A 22,377-nucleotide genomic window follows, 5' to 3' on the forward strand; every position below is an offset into this window, starting at 1 on the left:
AAGATAAGACAAAAGGGGAGAAACGAACACATTTTTTTCTTGCCTTTTGTTCAAGCTCTATCTTTGCGCTTGTTTAACAGATATGTGGGGAAATGAAATTGGCCACTTGAAAGCTTGATTGTCATTCAACTTGGTAGCATTCCGTGTCCACTTTTAACTGTATTGGTTCAATTCCGTAGTGCTGCAAGCCAGTCCTCGTGTTTGCACAGAGCATAGCTCCTTTGTTTACAATTTCATAACAAAATTTCCGATTTTTAGTTTGCAACTGTGTAGATTCCAATGATCCCACAGTTTTCTATTCGCATCCAGTTGGGGCAATACCGATTTCAATAACAAATGCAGTTTATGACCAATTTTATCAGTGATTTTTCAGACCAGCTCACTTATTTGGATGTGTGCGTTCAGCACTGCCGCGTATTTCACAGAACCAATGTATAGTAGTAACCAAATGTTCACTCGCCATGCATGACCAAAAAATATTCATACTACAGAGAAGTGCATGTTCACAGCATACCTACTAAACAAATTGTTTTTTTTTTTTGTTTCACAACTTAAGTAATAATTTGAGAGGCTTCTACTGTATTTTTCTAAGTTTAAGGTGGCAGGTTGCTTCGATTATGGTGGGTAGGGTGCTGAATTTTTTTAATGTCGGATGGCCATTGCATCCTTGTGCAGCGCCGCCTTCCGTGTGGCAAGCTCACTTGCTTTGGGTTTACGTCAAAGATCAAGGTCAAAGCTCAAGGTACAGTGGCTAGCCACTGTACTCAAGGCATTCTGGAATGAGGACGCCTCTCCAAAGCTTCATTTACGTAATAAAGTGTTTATTCTCTCTCATGCTTTTTAACAGCGAAGCTGTTTAAGCTATCCGTAAAACTGTGCTCGTCGATGGAAAAATGTGGCCGATCCTGGCGGTAGTGCAGAAAGGGTCCAAGCGCAATGGTACATACCCCTGTGAACTAAAGTCCCTAGATATTTTTTTGCTTTCTTTAAAAAAGAGCAGGAAATCTAGGGACTTTACTGTGAACTAGCGAAGCTGACCCTGGCTACCCTAGCCTGGCTAAGCATGGTTGGGACTACTTAAGCTTAGTCATCGATAACAAATCGATAACAAATCAATAGCTAATCTATCAATAATCATTAAATTCCGGAAATTGCTGGGGATGACTTTGTAGTGCTTAGCTTAGCCGCAATACGTGGTTAATACCTTGCGATAGCTAATCGATCAATAATCAATAAATTTCGGGAAATGCTGGGGATGACTTCGTAGTGCTTATTAGGACTAGCTAGGTGCCCACTAGCTCCTCTGTCCCTTTAGCATTGCGCCTCCAGTGCAAGCTACGCAAATTTTTTGACGTTAAGTCAGGTTAAACCCCGATAATTAGTGGTTACACTAACTCGCCGTATTTTTTTTTTTTTGCGCACGGTGGTAAGTTTCGGTTCTCGTGGGCGTCCGACAGGCGTCGTTTCGTGACAAACATGGCGGCCAGCCTGCTTCCGTCAGCTGCTACAGCGTCTGCGATGGCTTGCAGGCTGGCGGGGTCACAACTTTTGGGCGCCTTCAAGCGCGTTCATCCGCGTCGCAATGCGCACTTGGCCCTGCTGCGATCGTTCTGCGTGTCCGCGTACAGCAATGGCGTCGGAAAGCACACGGGAACGCACGAAATCATTCTCACGAAGCAGCGCGCCCAGGACTTGATCGTGAGACTCAAGCCCGAAGAGAGGAAGATTCTCATGGAAGAGCTGACGGTTCACGTTGAGAAAACCGAGAAGAGTGAGTGCTCTTGCGTAGACGCGCTTGTACTGCGAGTTTCTGTTTGTGCACGTCTGGCGAGCGCGCGGAAGAAAGCGCGTCGCAACAGGTGTTCCTGTGTCGAATGTCGATCGACATGTGATGTTGCTTTCTGTTCTTTCTCGAGAGCCCATTCAGCTAGAGGGACCATGTGAACGCAGTCGGTGGGTAGCGTGTCATACAACTCTTAAGTGTGGATTTTATTCGTGTCCGCGGAACTGACGAGCGATTTCGACTGCAGTATTTGCGTACGCGCACTCTCTTGTCACACGCACACGATGTGAAACCTTTTTGTGTATACACTTACTTCGTTGCCATTTTTATTGATTGCCTCGTCTTATAGCGTCGGCTGCGAGTGTCCGCGAAGTCAGTATAACTCTAGGAATGTGCTGCACAACGACAACGTTAGAAATCGAGAGAGAGAAAAAAAAAAAAAGATGATTGTAATCCGGCGACTACCATTTGCGCAATATTTATTTTTGCTGCGCTACGTCATTAGTGTTGTTTACGTTCCCTTTTCATGTGTTTCTCCTCATGGCTATTTTTGCGGGCAGTTGATAATGAACAGGGTCTTCTCCGCAATGCGTTCGAGTTGACGTGACCTTCACCAGTCTCCTCAGGCGGTGTCTTTATGGCTTTATTATGGCTTTATGGAGGGCCAAGTGAATATATATAGACATGACGAGTACGAATGCTTCTTGGCGTTTTATTGACACCTAGATACGGACATCCAGAAAGTAATGTGGCCCTACTGTACGTTCAGGATGACGTCATGAGAGGGCGCTGCTGTGTTTCGTGTACCGTGTCTCGAACTGCAAGCATTCCTACAGATACGCTAGTTTTTTTTTTTTTTTTTTTCTTTTTTTTTTTTACCAATGCGCCTACGCGTCAGAATAAAACAGCCAGTCTCGAATTTTCCTTTTCCCATGTATTTCCCTACAGACCGTGTCTTAATTGTGAGCTAGATTCATTGCTTGAAGTCAGCCTCCCCCTCCATCTTTAAGGAGAGGCACCGCCCCCCCTCCCCTCCCCCTTGGCAGGTCTAACTGCAGCACTGCGGCATTCATTCAACAAGCACTGGAGGTAATTTTATTACCAGTAGTGCCTTTTGCAGGGCAATTCTAGCATTCAGATTTTTTGATTAATAATTCAATCGCGATTAATCGGTTGATGTGGCATGAGAAAAAACAAGCAGGTATTGTCGTTCTGGTGCATGCATTTCCCCGAAGCACTGCACATGACGGTCACCACCCTTGTTCGACTAAAATTCTTGGTACAGCATACTGTTTCAAGCGCCACCTGAGCATGAAGACACCTGCTCGTGAATTAGGGAAGGTTCCTACGTGCTTCTATTCATTGACCTGTTTCACTGCCAGTTCCTGTCATTCAACGTTTTAACTGATATATATATATATATATATATCAGCTGAATGACCTTGTATGTCATATATATATATGAGCGTGTGTGAGTGTGCGCATGCTTTACTGTTAACCACATTATAAGGGCCCGCCCCTGGCAGGCTGCTTACTAACACAGAAATTGCAGTGAGGGGGGCACATGCCTTGCCTCCCCCCCCCCCCCCCCCCTGCTACGCCAATGGCAGTGACAGAGCTCTCTCTATCTAGCCTTCATACTCTTGCCTACTACATATGAAATGTAGTAGAGGTGCTGAAAGTTGTGAATTGGTAGCGTCCTCGATAGGTGTTCAGGAAACGGCTCATTTGTTTCGGTGTTGTGTCTCATTTGTGTTACCCTGCGGTTGCTCAAGTATCTGCTCTGTAATGTCGTTATCACGTTACTAATACTGAGAGGCTTCACAGTTTCTGATGGCACTTCTATTCGTTTTGGCTGGCTCACAGATGGGAAGGGGACGATGCCCACAGCTGCCCAGCTGCGGATGATGGCCATTCACAATGCCCTGCCATTCGTGGGCTTTGGTTTCCTTGACAACTTCATCATGATTGTGGCGGTAAGTGCCAACCTGTTTGGTCTGTGCATGTAAAAAAATTATTGGGAGTGGAAGCCTTTAAGATGCAGAAATTATTTTCAAGGTCCTCGTCAAGCATGTGAGGTCAGCTATTGCAGAGTGTTTATGGACTGTGATGTGACTGAAGTAAGGTTTCCCTCCAGGCTACATGTAAATCATGGAATTGATCATCGCAGACTCCGCAATGCATCATATTACACAATTATCTTATTTAACTAAGTTCAGCTTGTAAATTTTGATGACTTTTAGTGTGCACGATGCAATACACTTGTGTCTAGGCATTGCTCAAAATGTGTCATGGGTCCTGGCATGGCCATGGCTGGTCAGAGTTGGATAAGCTCCCTGATACGCACACCTCACCCAGCTCTGGCTTGTTACCTAATTCCCTACAAGCTCTCTTCTCTCCTGCTTAAAGGGGACCCGCAACACTTTCCTAAGGCCAACATTTTTTGCTGTTGATTCTTTCTTAGCATTTCAAAGAACCAAGAGCAAAATAAGTTATGATAACGCACACAACCCGAAGTTATCGGTCACAGGAACTTCAAAATACAAGCAAAATTGGAGTTACCATCAGCTTGAACTTTCGAGGCTCTGGATGCCGCATTTCAGTCTCCCATGTGCTAGTGTGGCTTCCAATAGCCACAGAGCATCAGTGTTACGTAGAGTAAGTTGGCGCGCCATCAAGCATGCTTGGCTCGTTTATGGCGTCACCTTGGCCTCCACGATTGGACGGCGTGCGGTCTGATCTCGGAGGCCATGGCATCACTTCTATGGCTACAATTGCTTGCGCGAGTGGCCGTTGGTGTGCCATGTGCTTTACTTGTTGGTGCTTGTTACCATGGTTGCAACACCTTGCTATTGGCCGTGTGATAATGAGGCGATAATTAAAATGGCTTGGTATGTAATGCCATAGCTTTTTTTTTTTTTAACAGCGAAGCTGTTTAAGCCAGCCGTAATTTGTGGTTCATTGTGCGTATGAAGAAACTACGAAGAAATAAAAGAAAATAAACTTTCTTGCCGAGGCGGGATTCGAACCCGCATACCCCCAGTCGCCAAGCGAGCGTCGTAACCACTAGGCTATACAGCCACGCTTGCGGAACATGCATTTATGCGAACCATATGATTGCATTCGAGCGTCGTCGTCGTCGCCCACAGCTGGCGCGTTCGTACGCTCCTGCTCTGCGAGGTGAAGAGGTTTTGCACGCTGTGAGAGCGAGAGAGGGAGAGACGCATTCACGGAGCGAGTCTCCTGGAACGCGGTGTCGGTGTTGCAAGCTGCGCTATGCAACGCGCAGTGAGGGCCGTAAGTCTGAGACGCGCGAAAATAAATTATAATCATCATGAGTAATAAGACGAAAAATTTGCGCGCACTTCCGGAAAAGGCTGGGCTACGATCGCCCAGCTTCGCTGTTTCAAGCGTTGCACGGCCGAGTGCAAGGTTAAGCGTTTTTTTTTTTTTTGCAGTACTCTCAGTATTGTGTGAATGTAAATAAAACATTACATTACCAATGTTCATAGTGCCACTCATCGACGTCACGTCTGTCATACGAAGTGCACGAAATAGCCGCATCGTTATAATGCCTTCGGTGCCACCCAACAAGCTTTTTCGGGAGCCTTGCAGGGCGCCTTTTATATGTTGAGATGAAGTAGACATTAAGGGGAGCTGTGGATAAAAAAATTGCAGAAAAAATATACATTTTGTGATTTCCGTTCAATAATTATGCTTCAACATGTCTAGGTGTTGAGCTTTCCTGGTGCAAGCACAAGCGAGCGCTAGCCCTGGCTGAGCCGGTGCCAGCTAATTCTCCAGTTTTTACTAGTGCTTAGGCAAGGGCCATGCTTGCTAAATATGATAGGCTGATCGACAAAAAGCTGTTGTCTCACTGTATTTGGGGCAAAACCCCCTAAACACAGCTGAGTCTCTCAACAGCAAGATTCGGTTGTTGTGCCCTAAAACAAGATTGACGGAATGATGGCACCATCTGCGTCTGCTACGGCAAATGCTGCGTTTTGCCGTAGCGGTGAGAGATTGCACCATGGTTTTGTTGCAGCAGAATCTGCATTCTTTACTGATTTCACTGTCGACAATATGCTCTTTAGATTTATTGTGTATGAAACATCCAAAAATGTCTGCAAATGTGGTATTAAACTGAACCCACCATGAACTGCTACCTCTGTATTAAATTTCAATGTGAACGAACTAGTGGTTTAGCTGGAAGAGTCATGTATACCTGCTGCCCCTACTATTTGCAGAACACTCAGTAGGCATTGCTTCATTTGCAGAACACTCAGTAGGCATTGCTTCATTTGCAGAACACACATTGGCACTGCTTCGTGTGCTACTTGGAATGCATTTTATACCTTTTCTCTTTTGTATGTGTGCTCATGTTTTTTTTGTGATCGTAACATTTATGCTTCTTTTTCTCCTTTGTGCAGGGTGACTACATTGACACCACCATTGGCATTGGACTGGGCATTTCAACAATGGCAGGTGCTGAAACCTGCCTCTGTTCTTTTTTTGTTCTTTTTTTTTCATTATACAGTGTAGACCACTTATAATGTAAGTCACCGGAGTTGCGAATATCTGAATTATAAGCGGTACTGCACTATAACCAAAACAACGATTTTATTGCGATAGCAACTATATGGACACTCCAGGCGCATTTCTAGCTGCTGTATAGAGTCCAAGGGGAGTAAAATAGTCCCCGTATGCTGTATGTGCGAATTGCGAGGGTGAGCCAGTGATCGTGTCTCAATCTCACACACGCAAGGGAGGAAACCGGGAAGGAAGCGTGCTGTCCTTTCATCGCATGCAAGGCTTGGAGGGGGGGGGGGGTGCGTTTAAGCGCGCACGCCCGGCCTGCCTGCAGGAGGGCAGTGCGCAGACAGCCGTGGCGACGAACATGCTTTCGAGCGCCCCCGCCATTACGTCATTCTACCCGCACCTCGTGAGGAATGCTGGGATGTGTGGCCGGCGCAGCTTGGTGCGCTGGGCGAAAAATATGAATGGAGCTATTCACGCGCCAGCAACATTGGAACATGGCCGATGGTGCGAGACGTGCCGGTTGTTCGCCACCGTGACGTCGCGGAGCTAGACGTGCGCACTCGCGTTACGTTGGGGTATATCTGCGGCTTGAGGGGAGTGTTCGCCGTCTCAGTTGACTGCCAAACTTCCAGGCAGCCACACTGTAACGGGTATTTCGTCTCCCTCAACTGCACTGTAAGCGATACGTGTATACATGGAGTGCTATGGGAAAATTAACGGGAGTCTGAAAAGACCGCACTATATCCGATCCTGCACTATAAGCGGTTATGTTATAAGTGGTCTATACTGTAGACTGGATAATTAAGCATCATAGCTTGGCTTGAACTAAAGAAGTGTTGCCTCCCTATAGGCCTGCTGCCTGTTAGCTTCATAATGAGAAGTTGAGATTTGAGATAGCAGCAGGAATTTTTATACAAAAATTGCAAATTTTCATGGTGATGACTTGGTGATGACTGGGCACAAAACAGTTCAGCCTTCTGAGTCCAGGGAGTTGGTATGATATTCCTTGATTTTCATGACTCATTGCACCTAAGTAATTTAGCAAATTTAAAAAATTTCTAAGCCCATCACAGCTTCCATTAAATAAGCTCTATTATTGAGCTATTCACTGTTACATACTTTCAGCGGTAGGTACAGTAGTCTTGGTGGTCAAAGAATAAAAAGGGTAATGACGATTGTAGTAAGTGCTCGAGAGGTCAGTGGAGGAACCCATACAAGCATTTGACAGTTGCTGAAGCCACTTGCTCAAGAAGCAACTTCTGACAATTACTAGTGCGTAGCAGTGCTAACTGAGCCGGTGAGGATGTAGGAAGCAAAGTGTATTGCTCTTCCTAACTTTATGGAAACAGTACATCAGGCATTTGCAATGTGTTCAGTGCACAAACCTATCAAATTGTCATCAGAAGACACCGTTACCCTTGTCTTTTTCTTCCAGCTGCTGGCCTGGGGAATGCCATATCGGATGCTGCTGGAATCGGGTAAGACTTTTGAGCCAGCCTTGTGCTGGACTTCAGAGCATACATCAGTCTTGGGGCCTTATGTGAACAAAAAATACAAACAGAGCAGGTTTGTCTGTGACATATATACAAGGTGCATTCTTCTATGCTTTGTTAGATTTAATTTAAAAAAATAGTGTGGGACTTGGGGACAGCACAATCTGCCACTTTGGTTTGGACTTTGTTTTAAGTGGATACATCGTGCGAGCTCGCTGACTACAATTCGTAAATAAGCAATATGTGCCGTAAAGCAGTAAGCTAGAAGCCTAATTAGTGCAATTTTGTTGATTAGTGGATTATGCATTTAAATTTCTCTTGCAAGTAACGTTCACCTCTTCGGCTAATACACCTCAAGAACTGAAGTCGTGCTCTCTGCCGAAGGCAATTTCTTTAGAATTTTGTAGTCTAAGGAAATAGACACAATTGTAGTTGACGTCTACGTAACGTGAAGCATTCATGATTTGTAGAGAACGGTTGTGTGAACAAAATTTGCAGATCCTACGTGCTGTGGAAATCGGTTTCAGAGAAGTTTTCATTGGTATGTGAAAAAACAAAGCTGTTCAAGCTTGGCGATAATTTGCAATTAAGGACCAGACGACCTAGTTGGACACATTTTCATTGAGATCCGCTTTTCTCATCATAAGCTTGTTGTGCCCAACCATGCACATGTCACGCATGACGACGGAACGACCATGATGGCATGAAGGTGACTGCATGACAACAAGGCAACAATGGCATGACGAGAACAATGTGACGACCATGGGATGACAACAATGACAACATTGGAATGGCGATGATGGCATGTCGACACTGGAATCACTGTGGCAAAAGGAAGACGCTGAAACTACGATGACATCACGATGACGATGCAATGGTGACAATGACACGACGATGCTGGAGTGACGACTGACATTAAGACAATGTGATGCTGCTGCTAGAATGATACCGATAGTATAATAACGACAGCATGATGAGGATGGTGTGACAAAGGGAATTACGGTGCTAGAACGATAACTGCATGACCACAATATGATGATGCTAAATTGATTACAATTGTGTGGCGATGCTGGAAAGACGGCAACAGCATGGTGACAATGTGATGACGATGCTAAATTAATTGCAATGTTATGGCAACAACGGCATGATGACGCTGGTATGATGATGCTGGATTGACAATGGGAATGACTATGACAAAGTGGCAATGGAATAATGACGGCAAACTGAAGACACAATAATAAAAAACGAGACGTGCTGAGTTTACCTTAACAGACAGGAATCTTTTTAATCTTTCATACTGAAAGCGGCGCATCGTCGTCACTATTTGTGCTTCGTTGGTTACCACTACCAAGCACACAGGGGTGGTATTCTCGAGCTGATCACTTTTAGAAATACTGCTATCATTTTCACGAGGCTCTACGTCGGACTTGTCAAAGTATGCATCCGACGGCGTTCCTGGCACTGTGCACAGATACTGAACTTGGCACTGCACTAGGAACACTGGGACCGATTATGCCAATGCATCTATCTGGTGCCGATTGGCATGAAACCTCTTGAAAGTGATAGTATCCCCGAAAGTTATTGGCTGAAAGTACCGCTCAAGATTGTACTTGAGCACAAAATCAACTGACATCAACCTTCTCAAAATAGTGCTCTGTCGCCATTTTGTGATGGCAATGATGCTGTGTCTGGCGACTGGTGGCAGGCTGTTGCCTACGCTGCAACCATGTTTTTGGTTTCGTATCTGACTGCAACGTGCAGGCAGTTTTCGAACCCATTTTCTTGAGAAAAAGCACGTGGTATATTCTGGTAAATACGGTACTGTATGATTCTTTGCTGGGACTTTCCAGTGAGTTCAAATTAGGCAAAAAGTCGAATGAGTCGACTGGTGTTAAGGATACAACGAGAAAGCATTTTATGCTTATTCCTGCTCACGGTTAGGTTAGGTCTGACTAGGTTTTATAACTGCAGAGCTCAGCATGTCACAGTGTCAAAACAGTAAGAACCTCCTCTTCTTCCACCTAGGTCTGCTTGGTACGTGGAGAAACTAGCGGTCAAGGTTGGTGTCCAGGCTCCGAGCCTGAGCCCTGCTCAGCTGGAAATGGCTGCCACCCGATGGAGTGCCAACATAGTGAGTGCTGCTGCATTGACACCAGCGTGTACAGGGGCTTTTATTTCGGACAGTCACTTATGGGCACATAGCTTTCAAGCCAGGCTCAAACCTCGGTCTAACTAACATGCATATAATGAATTGGATATAACGAATATCAGATAAAATGAAGTAAATATAGAATGCTTCTCACCAATATCTGGGTAACAAACTTATGCTTATAATGAATATTAATGAATAGGCTTATAATGAATACGATATATCATTGATGTATGTGACTTCATTATAAATGAGGTTCAACTGTGTGCACCCATTGGCTAAACTGGTAGAAGAAAACGCTATATCGTGCACACATTGTGTTGATTTTTTGACGGTGATCATTTTTCACTGTACTGCCAATGTTATCAATTTGTTGCCCTGAGTAAGATGTGCCTACTGTATCCGAAAATTCTTCAGTGTGGTTGCTGTTATTGTTGTGCTTTGAGTGTTGTGTGTTTTTCTTGGGACAGGTTTGTCCAATAAAGAATCAAATTCCTAGCTAATGCACTTGGCAGTACTTGATCCTTCACCATCACTGCAACGTGGCAATATTAAGAGAGATGTGTTTATGGGAAGCACACAGCATGTGAGCTTGGTTTATTGATCTAGAAGGCTATCACCTTTAACTGCAGAAGTGTGCAGACAACCTTTTTCTTTTCTTCTCAGAATGTAAGTGATGAACACCGTTTTGTCTTATATACGATTTCGTCAAGCTGCATTCTAGAAAGCTAGCGTCGAGTTTTCAATCTCTTGCACCAGGGTGGTCAGAGTGCTGTCACATCACAAACGCCTCACCAGATGCCCTTTTAGCTTCTTTGACAGGCTGTGTTCATCAATGACATATCTGTAAAGCTGAACTTGTGAATGCTATTAAATTATTTCAAGGTTCACTCAGGAAGTCCATGAACCATAGTTTCAAAACCACCGGTGTAGAAATTCACAAATGACTGTAGACATCCACGTAAGGTCAGGAAAATGCTTCCAGGTAGACATTCTTGCATATGAGAAACAAACAAATGAATAAAGTTGTAGAAGGTTTACATAGTTGAACTCTCTGCATGTCCACATGGGCTCTAGAATTTTAACCAGCTGTAAGTGTCTGCACTGTTATTTTGTGCCCATACCATGGCAATGGAAAGTAGGTAGCAACATTCACAAGCTAGAAAACTTAGAGTGGCTAGATCTCCAGCGAAACGAAAAATTGGGTGGGTTAATATACAGTCAAATAACGTAGCCGGCTGGGAACGACGTTTAGGTACGCACTAAACGATGTACGAATTAACCTTCAATGCCAGTTTAGCGGCTACTTACCGGCTGGAAAAGAACTTCATAAACATGCTCTCATACACACGCAGTCAGACAGGCTTTACTTGCGGGTACGCAGCAAAAAAATCGGTTATCTTCACTTGCCGCCGTGGTGGCCTTGCCGCGACAATGGCATCTTCGAACAGAACACTACGACAACACCAAGACTGCAGTCACACTGGCGGAATGAAGAAAAAAACAAACACAGTTTCACCCGATAGGCGCACACGAAGCTACCGGCACTAGTTGCACTTTGTTCACATCGCAGATCGCTTTGAAGACAATGCCCGTACGGATGCGCACTTTTTCCACGTCGCAGATCGCTTTCAAGATACGGCGCAAAGTAAAACGCCCCCCACTTTCTCGCCTCCCCCGGTGTACCTCGCGTGCGACAGAAGCGCGCTTCCGTCCCGCCTTTCTCCCTCGCGAGCATGAGATTGAGCTGACCTTTGCAAGCTTTCACTCGCACATACAGCGTACGGCACGCGGCGACGGTGTTACCGTGTTTGGACTTTATACGGAACCTCAAAGCGACGACCACGGCGACGGCAGAAATGCGCTTGGAGTGACCATAAGATTGTTATCGCAATAAAATGTGGTTCTGCACGGTTCCTTCTTGAATTGGATTCGCAAATTTGCACCCCCCACCGGCAGCTTCTTCACAGTACCGGAAGCCAATCTCGAAGGCCGTGCTCTTGTGCGTTGCATTCGGCAACAGCTGTATGAGCAGGAAATGCGTCATGGGGGCCATGTTTTAAGGTCACTATTGTTGGCGACTGTCGTCCGGCGTCGCAGCTCGATAATCAAACGTCGGTGCACACGAGATTTTGCCAATTTTTGCCTGTGCGTGTAGAACTAGAAAGAAAATAGTACACGCTAACTGTTTGGTGGTGAATGAGTGACTACGGCTTAAGTGGTCAGCCAATACATGGGGTTCAATGGGGGCTGGGTGGGGGAATCTTCGCGGCTACGTTTAAACCGCAATTACACATTAAGCGGGTACGTATTAACGAGGTTTGACTTAATACGTTCATTATATAACAAGCCGGCACACAAGTATAACAAGGTAGATCTTACGGCGAACACTGGCTGTTTCCCTCTTATGTCTGCAGGGAAGGGCTGTTGGTGTCTTCCTGGGCTGCATTCTGGGTATGTTCCCACTGTTGTTTCTCTCATCAAAAGAGGACATGAGGCACAGATCAGAAGGGCGCCAGTCGCAAGATCAGAAGACCACCAGTTGAGCTTGCCTTAGCAGCCTGCCATCTCTCACCTTCTGCCGAGCCTCCTGCCAAAGAATGTTGACTTCCTGAGCGCTGTCTATCCGGCCTGCGCGTCCAGCCTTCTTTCAACTTGGGACGCATATAGACTATTATGCACCTCTCTGCCTTTCTTCTTGGCTGCTGGTGTCTCCTGGCCGGTGGGAGACCACCGGCTGTGAGGAACGCCGTAACTGACATTGTCTATGACCTCTCTGTTTTATAACGTCTCGTGACCTTCGTGACAAGTTGTCTTGATTGTGCACGTGTTTTATGCACCCACTTGTGCAGTGGTGTTGTTAACCTGTCAACAGCCAGCCTTGTCTGTCATGTCATTTGGTAAGCGCAGGTCAGTTCAAGCTAGCTCCTGCAGGTGTCGTTGACGTAACACCCTTGGCTTGGCTGTTTTTCCGGCGAGTTATTCAGAATGACGACGTTTAATCTTGCCTGCTAAACAGGAGTGCCTGTTGCTTGGCCGAGTGTGTTTAGTTCCATTTTGGTAACTGCTTGCATGGAAATGATAGGTTGTGATACACACTGCACAAATTGTAATGCAGTGATATTTGAATGGGAGGCTGTAAGCTGGTCTGTCATTTTATGTGTTGTTGAACACTGAAGCTTAACATTTTCCACCATTGCATGTACTTAAAACATGAATTGCAGATTGCTTATCATACTGAATTCTTGCATGCCTGCTCATGTGCTCCACAAGAGATGTTTTGTGTCTCCAAATTAAGTTGTGGCACTGTTAGCTTTACCAAAACAAAAGGCACCAACACAGAAGAGCTCTGTAGAGGTAGCAGGCAAAGGGTATGAGCTCATGAAACACACCAGACGTCGCCGCTTATGTTTTACATATTTCCTCATTCTGTGAGGGCCACTGGCAGTCAACCTCATAGGCCACTGGTGTTGCATTCAGCGCATTGAGTGCGGAATTCTAATGACATGGATTCCGAAGCTGCAACATCTAGAAGTAACCGTCAGTTTAGATCATCTATAGTGTATTGTTAAGCATGTTCTCTTAACTTACATGACCAACTAGATGTTAGCTATTAGCTCAGGTGCACTTTTCATCGTAATGTTTATCATTCATGTTCACCTATTCTAACCATATTCTAGGTTTCTTTGTGGCTTGCATGTAGAAGGCCGCTGATTGATTGGCCCATGTATCCTAGTGATAATAACTGCACTAGTCCATTACGTATTTTTTAACCTGCAAGATATTTGTGCTGAATTGATCAGCAATCCCAGCTGCCATCTAAGCGACGGTGCGAAACTACCTTTCAACCACTGACTTTTAAAAACTCTTCCGAGAGACACTCCAGCTGACATTTTCTCAAATGTGGTGGCACATAGCTGCTATTTTTGTATTACGTTACGATTACTTCTGCAGTGGGCAGGAACAACTCATTGATGACATACGCATAAAAGCTGCTGTTGTGATTCCTAGCATTTGAAAGAGAAGCATTGTACTGGCTTTCAAGTCACTGATGCATTTATGAGCCTCAAACTTAAGTCTGTGGATTTTTAACTAATGCAGCCTGTCAGCTGTGTGTACATCTGTTGTACGAGTAGGGACGTGCTGTAACCAGGGCTGGAATTTTATAGCGAGGCCCTTTTCAATGCTGTCCCTTTTCACACTTTGTCAATGGTCAGAGCGATACTTTGCCCATATTATCAATGGCATCAGCCGGCCATGAACGGTATATAAGAACGGAAGAAATTGCTACAAAATCGTGGCCTGCGGCTCTAAAATTAATCTCATTAGAAACACTTCATATTGAACCAATACTACATCAACAACTGACAAACTTATTCCACCAAAAAATGTAAACAGTTTTGTGAAATGTCGCCTTACCTGGGACTCGAGAAATGAGGCAATTGGCATTAGAAGACACATCGGAACAACAGATTGCAGGTTGTTTTTTGTGCATAGAAGGGCCATGTGTCTGCTAACTACTTAAAAGTGGTCACAACTCACGACGTACCCCAGCTACAGTAGGTTGCCTCAATTTAGATATGGAACAAAGCATGAAATGAACAGGATCAGTGCCCATCCTCATTATTTCACATTGTATTTCATTTTTATCCCTGCAAACATGTCAAACATCCCAGCATATTTTTTTTGTTCTCTCAAAGGCTGCTTTGGGTGCTTGCTTTGAAGATTTAGGTGACACAGGTTGATGGTTTTTGCTGATATGCGACGTTATGGTCAAGTGTACCCCATAAAGGATATTGATGGACATTATTGTCCTTGAATAAAAGGCAACAGGTTTTTGTTGCCGTTCATAGAATTAAGCCTAATGGCGCACGAAAAATAAATGCTAAATTAGCTTGTACTGGTGAGCTATTCATTAAAACATCTGCTTGTCCTTCAAGTTAAAATAATGTTAAGTTTAGCTGAGAAATTGCAGGTCAAACTTTGCTTTTCGAAGTTTGCACCTAAACTGGTGCAAGAGTATCGTCGGTGTGAGGTTGCAGATGTCACTGCACTTTCATGTGTTCTTAGCTGCTTCCGTGCAGAAAAAAAGCTTTTCAATGCTACACAACCATTTTATATGGATAACCAACAAGTACGAAGCAGACATTGTCAGAATCTAGGACATTGCATGGAGCTGATGCAGAAATTGCAGGGTTGTGTTGTCAGCCATTTTTTGATTTTGCATCCTTTTCACCCTGCTCGAAGTAAAACTTACCTGTTTGGTATTCCATGAGAACTTGTTCTTGGCCGTACTGGTGTTTACTAAAAGGCATTTACTGCTAGAAAGACATACATAGTAAGGAACAAACAAGTTTGAAAATTACTGCCCATGTCGTTTATGTTCTATACTGTGGAGCATTCATCTCTCTAGCAGCAAATATGACCTTTTGTATTCCAGGGCTATAACCTACCAATCCTGCTTAACCCCACAAAGCCCAAGCACAATTCCCCATCAAGAAAAATTAGGACACTTCGTTAACATTTATTATGGAAGGTTATGGAAGGTGCAGTCGTACGAAAAAACAATGAAATTGTGTGTTAGTAAACATTAATTAGTAATTGGCTTCCTGAACTATCACTTGCTGAAAACTCACTCCAGCATATCAAAATCACTTCAGGCTGCTTAATGCATTAGCTTTAAAAAGCAATATATTTTCTTAGCTCGTTCCTCAGTTTCGCATCGCCATCATTGGCATCGCTGTCCACAGCGCATCCATTGGGAGAAGCGCATGCGATGCCGCGTGTGCTTCCACCAATGATAGAGGAGAGTTCAGGTCATGTGACGCAAAGCTCGGGTCGCCGCAACACCACCAGGTGGTGTTGCCCTTCGCACATCACGGGCAGCGAAACTGACTAATTGTACCCACAGTATCGTGCAATTTTTGCTGTGGTGTGGTCCAGCCTAGCCTTCCCCTTTGCGAGTTGGTGGCAGTGTGGAGTTGGTCACGGTGTCTTTCTTTTTTTGATGGGAGCATCAGCAGCGATGGCTCACTGAACAAGCACTCCAGCATTGGAAAGGAGTATAGTAGTTTAAACCAGCATTGTATAAAACACTGCTTATCCTGAAAGGTCATAGAGGAAGCAGGACCTTCAGACTCTCAAGCAACTTGGTGAGCTTGCAATCGGGAGCGAAAAATACCTAGCTCACACCACAGCTAACGTTTAAGCACTTGCTGTTACACACTCGTAACTACCGTGTAGCGTTTTAACTTTTCCATGCCCTAATAAGAATAGTGAGGTATCAAATTCACTATACTAAAATGGTGCTTTGGACTCTATGGGGTGAAGTTGATATTTCTGCGTAGTGTCCCCTTGAAATTGTATAGGCCTAATGCTAGTGGCCGAATATCTCCATGCTTGCATGCTTCGTGACTGCTAACAAATCGGAACTCGTAATGCTCAAAATTGAATTCAGATGTACAAGAAACAGTTTGGTGCATCAGAGCTGACAGCATATGATGCAGTAAAAACACTTAAATGCAGTGGCAGCTAACCAGCAACTAACTTGATTTGCTAGTGCATAAAGGTGTAACTTATTTCGATGGGACGTTATGCTGGATCATTGTTTTGCCATTTCTGGAGTCAGGTTCGTCCTGTGCATTGAAGTTCCACCATACTAGGGGCCACACCACTGAGAAGACTACCGAGTGATTGCCACACTGAGTCCTGAGATGACATATACATTTCTCTCAAGCCCACATTGCACAAAAACCTAGAATGATCATCCCTAGGGATGTTGCAAGTCTATGTAGCTATTTATTGTGTTTCGACATATTCCTGCAATGTTTAGTGTAGTGTATAGATGTGTTTGTGCATAGATTGAAGCTCATGTCATTTGACATTCTTAAGCCCGCATTTTTACGGGAATCTTTTATTACGATGCCGGCTCAGCTATATTGCAATCATTGCCATCCTTTGGCTCAAAGGGAACACTTCAGAGCTTGAAGAGGCCTAGACAGTGTAGCATTGCACGTCAATTTGTGTCTATAAGCAGAAAGATGCCAAGGTAGCTTTAGATGATGTGGCAGGATAGATTTTGCGGATGTTTAGAATACTTACGTAATGTTACTGTTCAGGCATACATCGTCAGGAATGAGAGCTAGGAGGCTTTTATAAAACTTAGTTAACACAGCTCAGTGTAATTTAGATAAAAGTAGTCCGAAGGAGATTTAGCTCGGAGTGGTACTGGTCTGTTTGGATTCAGTTGCTCTGTGCACGTAAAGGCCTATCTAAGAACCAGCATTCTAAGCAGTGGGGGTGTCGTGTTGCCCCAGTACTATAGTTTCCAGGCTAAATGTAAAGCTGTGTGGAAGTGTGTTGTTTGTGCATTTTCCATCAGCGCTGTGTAACTGCTTGAAAATAACAGCCTATTTCAAAGCAGATGCTCCTTACATCTTGGTTTTATTGTTCCCATATTGATGAATTTTCCCGATGATTTAATCCTCATGATGTTACGCAATTCGGAGTGTAATTTTGTTCATCGTACCTGTGGCTGTTCGCCTCCTCCGACATGTACGAAGTGCTTTCCTTTTAAAAGTTGTGGACATGCACGACAGGTGATGGTGTAGGATAAAAATTGCTCCCAGGAGGGTGTGATCTTGTTGACACTCCTAAGGGTGTGAATGCTATACCTATAAGGGTGCACCATTTTTATGGATGCTTGTCACACTGTAAACCGATGTATGCCCTTCAGGATCCTCAAAGGTGCAAATTGGCCTATAACTCACACACTTGCACCCCTAAAAGTGTAAGGGTGTGGGTTATGGCAGCAAAACACCCTTAAAGGTGCAAATCAGTTTACAGAGCATTGTGGGATAAAAATTGTTCCCTAGAGTGTAATCACGGTCGCACCCCAAAGGGTTCAAGTGCTACGCATATAAGGGTTCACTGTTTTTATGGATGTTTGTGAACCTTCTGGAAATACTGCATCCAAGCGATGTACTGACCGTGGCCAAAGGTGGCTTTTGTTGTGTTCCAGTGCACCGAGATTTGACAGTGCCTCTCTCTTGTATCGCTGGGAGACACTGCAATGAGATTCCCGTGACAACCTTTGTGATAAACAGGGTTCTTGCCAAGAAGATGTCTGGAAACCCTACCGGTATGCATTCATAGCATTTTTGAGACTCTACGATGTCCAAATGTTCACACTGCGTCGCAGGTTATGGGACAGCTGCATGCAGGTGTATTTGGTGGTACAGCTTCTGTGCGACGGTTTTTCTTGGTTAAAATATTTTCCAGTGAGTTGCAGTTGCTTTTGTAGGCTCGTTATTTCTGCATTGGCTTACTGTATTATATAATTGTTTGATCTAGATAGTTTTAATTGGGATTCTGTATTTAGTAGCATATCTGTTGTTGCAAGTCATGAAGCCTGTCAGTCTTGCGCAATGATGTTATGTTCCAAGTCCCACATTCCTGAACACATAAGCTTGCTTTGGAAGTGGGCACTTGAGCTTACACTTTGTTGTCTGGGTTGTTGTTCTTGTGGCATATTCTGAAGATGCTGTACTTTATGTATATTTAAAGCTGCCCGTGCAATTGCTACCTAATCAGCCTGTGAGTTGTGATATCTTTTACCTGTGCTTGTTAATATATGCAGTGTTCACCTACTTTGCTGCTAAATGAAAATTATAGCATTGTCCCGATGCTGTACGACGCGTGTTTGACAGCAATATAATACCATGACCAAATGTGCATCAGAACTCTGGTGCCTATTCTCTTGTTGACACTGTGTACCTGTTTGTGTTGTTACTGTTATAATGTATTTACCTCCTTCACGGTTGTCATCCACTCGCGGCTCCTTTCTTGGATAACAGTCATCTGTTTTATTTATTCAAAAACTTGCTGTGGAAAAAAAAAGACATGATGAAGAAAGCATGCAACTTTGTTGAATATATAGCAGCTATTTATAAGGTTACGCCCGCACATTCTGTTCTCGAAGTTCAGTGCACTGATAAGATGATGTATTGCCTGTGTGACATTCATATTTTTGCATAGGCAAATGACTTTTTTTCTGGTGGATATTGGCAGTTTCTACATGCATGGGTTTAAGAAATAGTCTGTTGTGGGTCAAACACCAAAGTTTGCAACTAGAAACAACAGCCGGCCTCCGAGGCGAGGCACACTGTTCTTGCTTCTGTAAAACACAATAAAGACGTATCAACATTTGGGTAGCATTCTTCATCAAGTGCAGACCTAAAAGGAATCTGCAGCGCTGCTCAAGAAAACTTAGCCAGGCACAGTAGGTGGAAAATTTCGGTCCGTCTCTACACACTGTGTGCGTGCTGTGTATTATTTACAAGCAGCAAAAGTGTGAACCTGAGGTAAATCCCACATTCAATTTAAAACTCGATGCTACTAGTTTCCTTGCAGCAATGACATTATTGCCCCATCGTTGAAGCTCACTGGGCAATCACAATCATGCAGAAGTTTTTTCTTGGGTTGACGTTGAGAAAGCAAGTCCGTTGCCAGTAAATCTTTCTTTGCCTTTGAAATGTAGTGTCGTTTTAACACAGGAAATGTGCCATCTGTAACGGGAGCCCGAGGGCTGTCGGGAAGCAGCATGCTGCTTTCTTCTTTCTTTTTGCTGCATGTGGCATTTGTTCACTCATTAATGCGCATGTGCAAGTGCAAGGTCGTTACACCTAGCCTGGTCTGCTGGAATCCTCTTCGATCTTGCAACACCCCAAAGTTATAACAATACACCTTCGAACACGCTGGCAGACATGGGAGAAACTCGATTTCTTCCTTTGTTCCTTTTTTTTCTTTGCACAAGCCGGAAAACCTGCACTCTCGTGTGGAGCTGACCTCAGGGAAAACCTTGCTGCTGCTATACTTGTGGAGTAAACCCACTGTAATAATTTTTGTTTTACTGGCAAATCAGCTCATCATGCAGGGAGCGCCAAATATTCCTTAGCTCTACGGACATCCGTAATTTCAAATTTATTCTGCCTAGCTTCTCCTATGTTCGCTGGCTTCTGCACAATTCGATGTTTTGTGGGTTTCGTGTTACAGGCAAGTTTGACTTCAAACAACCGAAATTAAACTGCTTGGTTTCTCCTTGGAAGCTAGCTTCTCTACAATATAAATTATTCGATCATCACTTGATTTCAAAGGCACCTTGAACTGACCTAAGTACACTCTATCCGTATTCTTTGTGAAAGAGAAGTGTGGATACTCGAACCAGCTTCGCATTTCAGGCCAATTCAGCTTTAAACACTCGCACACCAATCACTGCGTGTAGCTCCTTTAAAACTGGATCCTCCATCGCGGGATCTCTTGTACAGACAAATCCGCTGCAGTCATTAACTTTTCTTTGCAGGCACCTCAAACTTCAGCCCGCACTCTGCCTGATTCTTTTCTGAATACACTCCAACGCCTCTACAGTGAAGTGACCTGTATAATGAAGGATTTTGTATGTCAAGTTTTCTCATACAAAATGCATAGATTTTACGATTTCTTTTTCTCTTTTCGGACCACCGTCAGTTACATGTCGCTTTTCTAAGAGGCAGTATATAGTGTGTGTTGTGTGAGCTCCTGAACAGCACATTGCAATATAGTGAACACTAACACTTTTCTTGCCTGCGGGAAAAGGAGCAAGCAGTTTTTAGGTGATCTAGTAAATACTTTTATAATATCGCAGAGCATGGTTGATACTAAAGTGTATAGTATCAAATTGAAGAGGAAGAAATTTTCTTTCTGACGGGTCCCAAACAACATGTTTATTAAAAGAATTTGAAAAATATATCTAGTAAAGTTCACTGAAAAACAGGAAAGGTTATATAAACGTCATTGTTGCTTCGCACTGAAGAACCTAAGGCTTTAACAATTTCGGAATATACATTTTCAGCACAAAGTACCTGTGCAATGTTCCAGCAAATATCATCTTTCCATGTAAAGAAGTTTCTTGTAAAAGAAAGCTTTAACCCTAGTGACTAGCCCTATGGTGAAACAGCGCTGGCCAGGAGAGGAGGTGCTACGACAGCTTTAGTGTGCAACTAAAATATGCTTACACCGTCCGGTAGAGAGGCATACGAAGATGGCACAACATATTTAACGATAACAGAAGCGCGACTGTATAAACGTTTGCTTAGACTGATGCGCCCATCAAAGTTCTGTCCATGGCCATGCGCAGTGCATTGAGCACATGCGCTGCTACGTCCTAGCATTCGGTTCGCTGTCATGTGCGGAGCCGTGAAAAGTGCATCTCAAAATGATCGGTTAATTTGCCGACTAGAAATCGCAGTATGTGCTACTGAAAACTGCGTCCACCGCTCGCTAGGCTGTGTGTTACGGCGCTGCTGTTGGCACGCGAAGCTTCAGCGCTGGTTGCCCATAGCGCGCTATGCCGAGGTCGACTCCCTGCCCTAGTTTCGCGCGCAACTCGACTCCTTGCGTGGCCGCCGGCCAGTGATCCCGACCGAAGGATGTTAACACCCTGCAGGTAAGAACTGTGACCTTACGAACGCTCATCAGGCCGACCACGCCTCTTCTTCAAAAACGCTTTTCAAAAACGCGCAGCGAAAAAAAAAAGAACAAATCGAAAGCTGAAACTGACTGAATAGTTGAATAGAACCGACTGACTGAATAGAAAAAAAAAAGTTCCTAAACCATTCAATAAATGACGGTAGTGGTCTGAGCGTGTTCGGGAAGCGGTAAAATGCAAAATGTGACTTTGCAACCATCGATAGGAATAGGCGCGGACAGTCAAGTCACTCAAAGATGTGCGACGTATTGAGCATGAAATGCCTTTAGCTCACGTTGTCGGCGACCTTCGAGTGACCTTAAGCCAAATGCCAAAGCCGTTATCCGGGCACCCAAACGAGAAAATGTGGCCGTCGTTGCAAAAACCAAACGAGATCTTCCGGGCAACCAGACAAAAGTTAGAAAATGCGGTCTCAGGCCCCCAACTCTTTGTACAGGACCGCATTACATACGCCAGTTACTTCGCTAACACGCTACAAAAAATATTGCTTTCGATTTCTTCCTAATGTTTGTTCACAATATCACTCAAGCTGTAACTTCTAGTACGCTGAAGTTTTATTTGTCATTTCGTTCAAAAGGCAGATAGAGGGCACCATAACTTGATTGTCATCTTTTAAACGACTACAGACCACAACTCGTCAGGTGACTGGAAGTCTGGAACAAAATTCGACCTCAAGGAGAATGATGCCAACAGGCTGGCTCAAGCCTTCTTAATTCGTAGAATAGCATATACATGTCCATTCTTATACCTTAGAAAGACCGACCTAAACAAAATCAATGGCATGACAAGATCAGTATACGGAGCTACTCTCGGGATACCGAGCTGGGCCAGCAATGACCGCTTATGGCAGCTCGGAGTCCATAAGACAGTAGAAGAGATCATCGAAGCC

The 22,377-nt window shown here is 44.2% G+C and overlaps 1 protein-coding gene across 2 annotated transcripts; it reads left to right on the plus strand.

Annotated features, from left to right (window-relative positions):
• The first annotated feature begins 1,420 nt into the window (after positions 1–1,420).
• Positions 1,421–19,168, plus strand: LOC119466440 (transmembrane protein 65). Of its 2 annotated transcripts, none has more exons than XM_049657703.1 (6): positions 1,421–1,771; positions 3,650–3,759; positions 6,214–6,268; positions 7,758–7,800; positions 9,841–9,946; positions 12,452–19,168. In XM_049657703.1, the coding sequence occupies exons 1-6, from the start codon at positions 1,477–1,479 to the stop codon at positions 12,458–12,460; spliced, it is 618 nt and encodes a 205-aa protein (XP_049513660.1). In that variant the 5' UTR covers positions 1,421–1,476; the 3' UTR covers positions 12,461–19,168. The 2 variants fall into 2 exon arrangements, with proteins under 2 accessions (XP_049513660.1, XP_037582880.1); XM_037726952.2 differs by having other exon boundaries at positions 1,427–1,771; positions 12,382–19,168.
• The last annotated feature ends 3,209 nt before the right edge of the window (positions 19,169–22,377 follow it).

This window comes from Dermacentor silvarum, chromosome 10, assembly GCF_013339745.2.
Source record: "Dermacentor silvarum isolate Dsil-2018 chromosome 10, BIME_Dsil_1.4, whole genome shotgun sequence".
Lineage (NCBI taxonomy): Eukaryota > Metazoa > Arthropoda > Arachnida > Ixodida > Ixodidae > Dermacentor > Dermacentor silvarum.

Excerpts from the sequence above, each read along its gene's own strand:
- LOC119466440 (XM_037726952.2), top strand. The coding sequence starts at position 1,477 with ATGGCGGCCAGCCTGCTTCCGTCAGCTGCTACAGCGTCTGCGATGGCT. Across the intron at positions 1,772-3,649 it reads CGTTGAGAAAACCGAGAAGA|ATGGGAAGGGGACGATGCCC; the intron begins GTGAGTGCTCTT and ends GCTGGCTCACAG. Across the intron at positions 3,760-6,213 it reads ACTTCATCATGATTGTGGCG|GGTGACTACATTGACACCAC; the intron begins GTAAGTGCCAAC and ends TCCTTTGTGCAG.